Here is a 9,859-nt window from a genome sequence, read left to right as displayed (position 1 = left end):
TGAAAATGCACCTTCCCAACTAATTGCTGTGAGATGTGATCAGGAACAGAGCAGAGCAGGCCCAAGCTTAATAACAAAGAAAAAAACTTTATTAAACTACTACTACTATAAACACACAAACACTAAATCCAGGATGAAAACCTTCCAAAACACTCCTCCTCCTCCCACCTAATTTCCAAATGAAACCACAGTGAGACACCACCCAGGATCCTGATCAAGTTGCCACCCTTCAGATAATCAATACTCAGTCCATCAAGGGAGACAGGAGTCTCTCCTGTGCCACAGACCCCCAGGAAACACAATTGCCACCCTTGTGTTTCCATGTCACACATGGCAACTGCCCGGAGAAAATCTGCCAGTGTGACACTCTCCTTTCCATATCACAGTGCTCTCACCACCGTGCATGGACAGACTGCTCATAGGGCTCCTTTAAGGATGCTTTGCCACGGACCAAAGAAAAACAATCAGTTTCTCATCTCGGGACTACAGTCCCCCCCATTTCCCCCTGGGGCCGAGGGTCCAACAGCTTCTCCTTTTTGGGACAACAGTACCCCCCATTTTCCCCTGGGGCCGAGGGTCCAAGAACAGCGATCTTCTTCTTCTCTGAAGACAGAGGGCCTCTCCACACCCTCTTCAACTTTCCTCTGTTCTCTCCATTCCTCTGTTGGTAATCACTGAAACAGGTCTCTTGGCCCACCACCGCATCACCCTAAATGCAGTCTCTGTCGCAGGAGAATTTGGTTCAGTCTGTGGCTAACAAGAAAAGTCCAGCCACAAGCCACTCCATCATCTCCTCCCACTCAAAAATTTTCTCTTCCATCATCTTGGATCCCAGACTATCTCTCTTCTACTTCAAATCAAAGAGGAGTAATATTTTACAAAGCCTTCATTTCTCAGGAAAGAGTTAAAAGTTCCAACTCCCCGGACAGCTGAAATCTCTGCCCAGCAGCCGATTCCCAAGGCCAAGGCTGGGCACCTTTTCCCCCCCTTCCTTCTCCTCCGCCGGCAAAGTTACAGGTGCCATCCGGACTCTCTGTCTCTTCCCTCTTGGGATGGGACGACAAAGGCATCTCCGCTTCTCTCCACCCTTTTGTCCACAGGAGCTGGCTCAGTTCCAGTCCTTCTACCCCTCGGCTCACCTCGACCAGGCCTCATGGCTTCCCCTCCCCCACCCAGCCCACAGGCTGGGCAGGGGAGATCTGCACAGCACCTTGACCGGAACCAAAAGAGAGCGAGCTCTTGGGAGTTCTTGCTTTTAACCCCCTGTGTTCTCAGAGGCGTGTCTATACCTTCAGTGGTCACTCCAGGTTCCAATATCCAAACCTGACCACTGATTGGTTTGACCCAACTTCCTGAAAAAATTCACTTCCATGTCAAACCACGACAGATATTTATGCTAAACAACAGAAAAAATAGAAGCCACAACTCAGCTGTTTATTGAGAAAGAACATCCCAACACAGTATCTGAACTTTTGCTTAGAAAAGAAATTACTTTAAGAAGAAAGCAAAATTCAGACTGTTCACAAAAATCAGTTCTGTGCACACCTGAACCTTCCTGTTTCCTCTCACCCAGCCATACTTTACCAAGACAAACCTGGGAACAGTTCTTCTGGTTCTGCTAAGTTATGGGGAATGTTTATGTTTTCAGAACATTAAATAGTGAAGCCACAAAATTAAAACAAAACTCCCAAATGATCCAACCTCTAATCCCCTATAAATAAACAGAGTTAAAAAAAACCCCAAGTTTTACACTGGCAATAATTTCAATCATTCAGTAGTAACTGGATACTTTTCTTAGCATGACCTATCATTGTAACCACCCAGTGGTAATAAATGGACTTTCAGTACCTGTAATAAAGCAGCTCAGAGTAAATAAAATACTTATTTTGAGAAAACATACAAAAATCACAACTATTTTATTAAGAACTCTGTTGTAATTATATCCAAAATAACTATCAGAGCATTTGTTTCATACAGTGTTACTGCAAGTTTTGAAATCAAGGTCTTGATCCAAGACAGTCAGTGCCAGAAATGGGCAACCATCTCAAGCTTGTCTGCTTGGGGACAGATAGCACAGTTTGTGTGTATTCACGACAAAATTGGAACCATAAGGTAAAAGGACAGGAAGCAATCAATGCAAAGAAGTTAAAAAAAAAAAAGACTTCAACAATGCCAAGTTCCCTGCTCTGTCCCATTAAAGCACATTTAGAACACCCAAAGAAGCTGTCTCCCATCACAGTGTTTTGGTTTGGGTTTTCTATTGGTTTCCTTGGGACTCAGATGTCCATTTAGACACTTAAGACCTCCTCAGTTTCAAAAGCCAGATGCAATGACTTCCTGCTATAGCTCAGCTAAGAGTTTCAACTGGTGTCCTGAAGAGAATTTGCAGTTTGTGAACCTCTCATTACACATGGCTGCCAATCCATATTTAAGTGCAACCATGAAACACCAAACTCCACTCTAATGACAGTGCAAAAGCTGAAGGAATACCCATACAATATTTGTTAGCTCCTGGAAAGTGCCCACAAGCATCATCTGTGTTAATACCCTGTATCTCAGCTTGCCACTCAGCAGCTCTTACTCAGAGAAGGGAAACTGCATGGCAGCAACAACCCAGCCCCTCACTCGCTGTGACAAAATGCTCAGAATTTCTGAGGTTCAAACACGGTCAGTTCATTTCCATCGTAGAACTCTCTCAGTTGGCTTGACTCATATTTTATGGAAGGTTCTTCCATTCGCATCCCAGGCTCCAGAGCATTCTGCCCTACTATTTTAAGGTTCACCAGTTTTATTTTCCAGGTGTTATTCCTCACGGGGCAGCTGATGAGCCCAAAGATTTGCTCAAAGACACCTAAACAAGTGTTGTCCCTGTGCACTGTGCCAGCCACTGCCACCAGCACCAATCCATGAGGGGACATGGCACATTTCAGGCCACTGGAACGCAAATTTGGGTTGAAGAGGAGACATTCTTCTTTAACCAAGGACAGCAGGCGCAGGCTCACCATGTCTGCACCCACATATTGTTCCACGTTTTTTTCCAAAGTGTTGTAACAGAACTTCAGTTTGGCATCGTCCCAAAAATGCTGTGGTCCCCACATCGCTTCAGATTTTACTCCCAAAGGGTGCTGAGAGTTCAGGAGTTCAAAGTACCACTGGCAGAATTCTCCTCCTAGACCACCAATGTCATCTTGTGCTGACTTCTGTCTGTTTCCATGACCCTGCAGTCAAGCAAATTTTTTTCTCAGAACTGTTCAGCAAGATTATCACTTAGAAAAACGTCAAATCATGCACATACTTATATTAAACCTTTTTAAGTGTTCTGAGTGAGAGTGCCTGAAGAGAAACACCAAAGTAAAAGCTCATTTATTTTTACTAAAATGATTATCTAATGTAGAGAACCAGGACAGGTTCTTTGAATTACACCTAGAAAGTGCTTCAGTGTCTTGGGCTCTTTACAAACAAAGAGGAAAATCCTGGTTCTACTGAAAAAGGGCAGGGGAAGGATGTAAACTGACATTTTTTGGAACAGTTACTTTGTAGAACTTCTCGGTATTTATGACTTGACAGCAAGACTTTTTTTAGAAGTAAATCAATTATCAAGTTTGCTAACACCAAAGTCTGCTATGTATTAAATTGTGTTATAAGCATTAAGCAATTAAGCATGAAAAGTCTGGAGAATTCTGTATAGAAATGCTGTATTTGCTTCACCACAAGTTGAAATTAATTTCCAATTCTGTTACATAGGTTCAAGTTTCCAATTTCTTCAAAGTGGTGAATAAAGAAGAGATGAGAATTAAGAGAAAACAAATCAAAGAATGATGTATGTGATTAAAAAATCAACTGACTTTCTTTGAAATTTATGAATGTGTTTTAAGTACTTCATTAATGTACCATCAACCACAGAACTTTACTAAGAGAAACCTTTTTTCTTTTGTCGAATTATGCACACAGAAAATTGTTTTGAAAACAATTCTCAGCTAAATGCTAACTGCCATCAGCTAATCCCTGAGTGAAAGCTCTGTGCAATAGGTTCTCAACAGGGACAGAGCTCTCACAGCCCAGGAGGTGGGGCTGCTGCCTATGAGTGCTCTGAACTACAGCAAGGAGGCCAATTAGAATGACAAATAAACCCCTTCAAGTTCATTACAACACGAGGATTTGCTAAATGGCAAAGATTTTAACTTCAAAATAACTTATTATTGCAAAAACACATTTCCTTATGCCGTATTAAGTGTTACAAACTCATGGGCAACTTTTGTTCAGCTGTTTCTGGCTTACATGGAATTCATTGCTGCAGCTCAAGAGAACAGCTCTTAGCTGAATGTGTGCCAGTTTTCCTTCTCATCAACCTGGGAGATGTGCACGGACATTTTTTAGATCTCAAAGAGGAAACAATCATCTAAACTACAGGGATAAGGAATGTGTCCTCTGTTCTCATCAGTGTTCTGTTGCAGGATTACCAGATCTTGGGGGCAGGCATTCGTTACTGCAGCTCTGAACAGAGCCCACCATTATGATGAGTTCTGTTTTTGGGAAAAAAGGGAAAACAAATGGCACTCACCTGTCACTGCTGGAAACTGCACATTTTATCAATATATAAACTCACTAAAATCACGAGGGCCTCTGCAGGATTTCTGTGCCATTCATACTGTTTTCAGCTGTCCCTGAACCCAAAACTATCTGTGAATATCTTCTATTTTAGCCTATAGGACAATTTAAAAATTCAAAGCATGGAGAAGACCCTGCACATTAGAGTTTAAATACTGTGGAAAACAAAGCAGACACCTTCAGATGTTGTAATGTAAAAACCAACCCAACCAACCCAACTAAAACCAAACCGACCAAGAGTTTAAAAGGTTTGGGACCTTCCTACAGGCGCAGAGCCACATTTGCACCGGTCATCCTGTGGAGGCAGAGCTGAGCAGCCTGAGGATTTCCTCAGCAGCAGCACTCACCTGCGCAGGTTTCCTGGACCCGGGCTCCGGGATTCGACCTGTGAGCTGCCCGCTCCAGAGCTGCCTCACACGCTCAATCAGAACTTGTTTCTCCGAGGAGGGAGGCACTGTGACTCCCTGTGCTGCCAAATACTTGAAGATGATTTCCCTGCAGACTTTCCTGCGCCTGAGAAGTTCTTCCACGTTTTGACTGTACATCAGAATGGCATGAATGGCCTCTACAAAGAAAGAAACTGAAGTCAGTTACCTTCTTTCACAATGAAACCCCAAACCTAAGCCATTTCTTAAACTCCTGACCTCCAAACGTGGTACAAGAAAAGGTGGCAGGACATGAAGAGACTGAAAGTTTGTCTGGAAACTGAAATCTGGCCTCATCATATCACACATAATACACCCAAAGGCTTACAAATATGCTTCTTGGACAAGAGTTCCTGTGAAGTGCTTCAGCAATGCACAGTACTTTGAGAAAGTGAGGTTCCACCTCCTTCCTGAAGCCTCCTGGAAATGGAACTAAATCTGTTTTTTCCACACTAATGTGATTACAACTCCCATGTTCATAAGAAAATGCATCCTAGCACAACAACAGTGCATTGAATGGCAACAATAAACAAAATTCAGCTAAAAGGCTCTGTGGCAGAACAAGGAAACATGACAAACTTAAATTCACTTTTAAAACAGTTGCAACATACAATCCCCACCTGAACTGAAGCTAGCACTTAACAGGGGACCTATAAAAACCCTAAATCTAACCAGAAAGAATTAGCTAAAGTAAAACACAAAAATATTTTAATTTAACATACAACCACTGCAAAAAGTAGGGGAAAAAAGGTAAGGAAAAAAAAAACTACAGGCAAAAGACCTTTTAAAGAAATGTGTTGGTCAAATCTTACAGGTTTTAGTTACATCACATAAAACATACTCAAGGCTTTAGGATGAGTATATATCTATATATACACTTATCAGGTGTACATATATATGAGTATATATGTATACCTGAGGCCACTAGTCAACAAACCCAGTGGCCTCAGGTAACTCACGTATAAAATGAATTCTTATGAAACAAATCTCAACAAAGTGATGGAGGATGCTCACAACCGGAGGCGTCCTGCAAAAAAAGTAAGTTCGATGTAGATTCCTATTTTACCCTTTCAAAACCTGAAAGCAAATGTGACTGACGCCAACAGCGAGAGACTCTTGAGCTTCCAATAGTTTTAAGCACTAAGGGCCCAGCCGTGCTCGCAGCTCACTGCAGGGCTCTGAGAGGGAAGAGATGCGGGCAGAGCGGCAGGTTTGCTACGAGCCCGTCGCCACGGCAACTTCCTCGGCCTGAACAACCCCAAGCTCCGAGCAGCCAAGCCCCGGAGCTGCAGGGCTATGCAGGAGAAGGCTCCCGGCAGCGACCCTGAGCCCTGCGAGCCCCGGCCCCCGGGGGCAGCCGCAGCCGCCGGGCCCGGGGAAGCGCAGGCGGGGCCCGGCCCCGCTCGGCAGGCCCCGGACCGGCGGCGCCGGCGCCTCCCGCGCACCTTGGCGGTTCTCCGGGTGCACCAGGCGGTTGGTGACGGTGTCGGTGAGCGCCAGCAGCTCGTCGGTGTGCAGGAGCTGCAGCAGGTCCCGGCACCCCGCCCGCTCCCGCTCGCTCAGCCCCGGGCCCGCCATGGCCGTCCCTGCCGGCCGCGCAATGCGCAGCGCCGGGCGCCGGCTGGAAAGAGCGGCCGGCACCGAGGTTCCGCGCGGAGAAACGGCCGGGGGGGGAGCAAAGCTGCAGGGAGGCGGGCTTGGAGAGATGGAGTGTGTGTTATACACATGGAGGGCTTATAGCTGAGTGTCTCCTTCCCTCCCAGCCCGCCCTGAGGGCGTGCTGAGCTCTGGGGACGCGCTGGAGAGCAGCAGCGCGGAAAGGGATGTGTGGCTACTGGTCCATGGCCAGTGGATGGGAGCCGGCCCTGGAGCCATGGGCGACATCCCTGTCCTGGGGACATCAGGGACAGCATGGCCAGCAGGGGATTGTCGTGGGGACATCAGGGACAGCATGGCCAGCCAGGAGAGCTAGGGGATTGTCCCACTGTGCTCTGGGCTGGGGCAGCTTCACCTCCAGTCCTGGGGCAGCTCGAGGCACCATGCTATAAGAAGGTTATAATGCCATTAGAGTGTCCAAGGAAGGGCAAAAAAGATGGGGAAGGGGCTTGAGAAGCCATAGGAGGAGGGCTTGGTCTCTTCAGCTGGACAAGAGGAGGCCTCAGTGCAGTTACAACATCCTCATGAGGGGAAGAGGAGGGACAGACACTAATCTCTCTGTGGTGACAGTGACAGGACCCAAGGGAATGACCTGAAGTGTCAGGGAAGGTTTAGGCTGGAAGTTAGAAAAATCTTCTCCCCAGCACCAGCCTGGTAGAGTTCAAGCAGCATCTTGACAACAAATGCTCTTAGCACAGGGTGTGACTCTCGGGGTCCTGTGCAGGGCCAGGAGTTGGACCCGGTGATCCTGGGGGTCCCATCCAGATCAGGATACTCTCTGATGTCATTCTGTGATTCCTACCACTGGTCACTCATGACCAGAGTCATCCACTTGTGACTGAGGCATGTACCCAAGTGACGCATCTCCCCAGGACTGGGAAATCCAACAGCACAGCACCTGTTTAAGGAAACAAAGTCCTATAAGCTAAAGATATTGGGTTTTTGTTTTGTGGGTTTTGTTTGTTTGTTTTGGAGGTTTTTGTTTGTTTGTTTTACTTAATGCAAGCTCTCAACCTTGCGTTGCTCTTCCACTTGGCACTATTTTCTTTGTCAGGGGCAGAGCACACCAGTGATGGACACTTCATAAAAGAGAAAAGAAGAAAGAAGAACAAAAAAGGGAATAGAAGACAGCAGAAGCTTCCACTGAGCTAAGCATCATAAGCTACATGCCGAGAAAAATAAAGGTGCAAGAGTGCTTGACCTCTCTGTGGCAGAAAAAGCCAACACTCTCCTCCACCACATGCTTTAATAGGGATGTATAAGGAGACCACCTTTTTGTACTAAAGCTGCCTGTGCTTTCAAACCCAGGAACACCCAGATCCTCTAAAGATACACAAAAAAAACACGTTTGAATTACTGATAATACTTTTGCACAAGCAACTGAACTCACCATTACAGTGGGCTCTGTTCAGAGCTGTAGTAAGGAATGCCTGCCCTCAAGATCTGGTAAACTGCAACAGAACACTGATGAGAACAGAGGACACCTTCCTTACCCCTGTATTTTGGATGATTATTTCTTCTTTGAGATCTAAAAAATGTCCATGCAGATGGCCCAGGTTGATCAGAAGGAAAACCAACACACATTCAGCTGAGTAAGAGCTGTTCTCTTGAGCTGCAACAATGAATTCCACAACAGCCAGAAACAGCTGAACAAAATTTGCCCACTAATTTTAACATTCAGATAAAAATTCAGTCTGGAAGCATCTGGAAAGCTTTAACATAATAATGCTTATTGTCTGCTGTGCCAAACTTCCCCTCACGTGCACCATGATTTAATATTCTTGATTAGTATCAATCCTGCAAACTACAAATTAGACAATGCATCTGAGAAATATAAGTTACCTGTGCTTCATTTTGCTTATCTTTCAATAAACCTTTATTTAGATTTGCAGCCTTCAAGGAGCAATACCTATCCAAATCATCTGGAATTCAGGGGAAAAAAATAACAACCATCAAGATGCCATTTTAAAAATTAGATTGAGATGCTTGCTGTGTTTTCAGTAAGAAATCAGGGGGTGGGAGGGGAAAGCAGGGCAAGGTTGCCTTGGAATAGTCTCATTCCCATTAATCCTTAGAGAGGAAAAGTGCACTGGCACCAGAGATTGGAGAGACTTTCAGTATTCAGGACAGATGTCTCCCCACAGCCCCTTTTCTGTTCCAAACCAAGACCAGCCCTTTCAGTAGGATTATTTATATTTATTTCTAATATATTTATATATTATTTTACTTTGTAAGTCCTTCCCCTTTGGAGGTGATGGGGGTGGAAAGGGGATAATCTCAGTAGGTTTCATTTTTTTCTCTCTGTCTCATAACTCAAAATTCCCTTTAGAGTTTTTATTCAAACTTTTAATTGACTTGAGCATTGAGCAGGAACTAGCATTCCCAAAGGGGAAGAAATAGGAAAATTATAACCAAAAGGTGAACAGTACTCTTGTAACAATAAATTGCTGTCATAATTCAAGGAGTTACTACAAGGGCTTTTGTTGTATTTTCTGTCTCCTGTCCATCTGAGAAGGGGCAAAGAAGTTTATATTTGGTATTAATATATTTAACATTAAATTTATTAAATGACTTATGTACACATTGCCATTTTGATAAATATTTTTGCTGGCAAAATGTACTGAGGCCCCTCACCCTTATACCCACACTTAACTTCCTCAGGGCAAGGACCTTGTCAAAATTATCCACAGTAGAAAACAAAGGTAAGTCAGAAGTTACACATACAAAAAAAAGTCACCATCCACAATTTTCCAGAAGACAGTCAAAAATCTGCAGTCAAAAAAACCCTAGGAATTTACAGGGCTGTGAATAATACATTTAAATTATCCAGTAATTTCAGGTGGCAGTACTGAACTTTCTGAAGCAAAAGAAAAAAGCAGCTACACTGTCTTTCTGTCTGAACCCAACAACCAACCAGAAGCAGAGGTATCTTCAAACAGCTGCACCCAGAATTGTCTGTGGCTCCGAATTTGGATTTTGAGCCCTAGGAATTAACTGCTTCCCCCATTTTGAAGCCTGGTCTGTTCATAAGCAAATATCAACACACCTGGAACATCAAGACCTGGCATCTTCACACAGGTGCCACACAACCATCACGTACCAAACATAACACAGTAGCTCTGAACATCATAGCAGCATTTCCAGAGTGATTCTCCAAAAGACAAGATCAG

General features: G+C 44.5%; 1 protein-coding gene across 1 annotated transcript; it reads right to left on the bottom strand.

The window, feature by feature from the left end:
• Positions 1-1,413: 1,413 nt before the first annotated feature.
• On the bottom strand, positions 1,414-6,667 carry C2H3orf38 (chromosome 2 C3orf38 homolog). The gene is made up of 3 exons (XM_068180461.1): positions 6,479-6,667; positions 4,956-5,173; positions 1,414-3,218 (listed from the first exon to the last, which is right to left on the bottom strand). Exons 1-3 carry the CDS (start codon positions 6,609-6,611, stop codon positions 2,643-2,645), a joined length of 927 nt encoding a protein of 308 aa, XP_068036562.1. The 5' UTR covers positions 6,612-6,667; the 3' UTR covers positions 1,414-2,642.
• Positions 6,668-9,859: the final 3,192 nt, after the last annotated feature.

Source organism: Anomalospiza imberbis, chromosome 2 (genome assembly GCF_031753505.1).
Source record: "Anomalospiza imberbis isolate Cuckoo-Finch-1a 21T00152 chromosome 2, ASM3175350v1, whole genome shotgun sequence".
Lineage (NCBI taxonomy): Eukaryota > Metazoa > Chordata > Aves > Passeriformes > Viduidae > Anomalospiza > Anomalospiza imberbis.
Note: the sequence above shows the minus strand (reverse complement) of the source record. Positions and strands in the feature narration are given on the sequence as shown.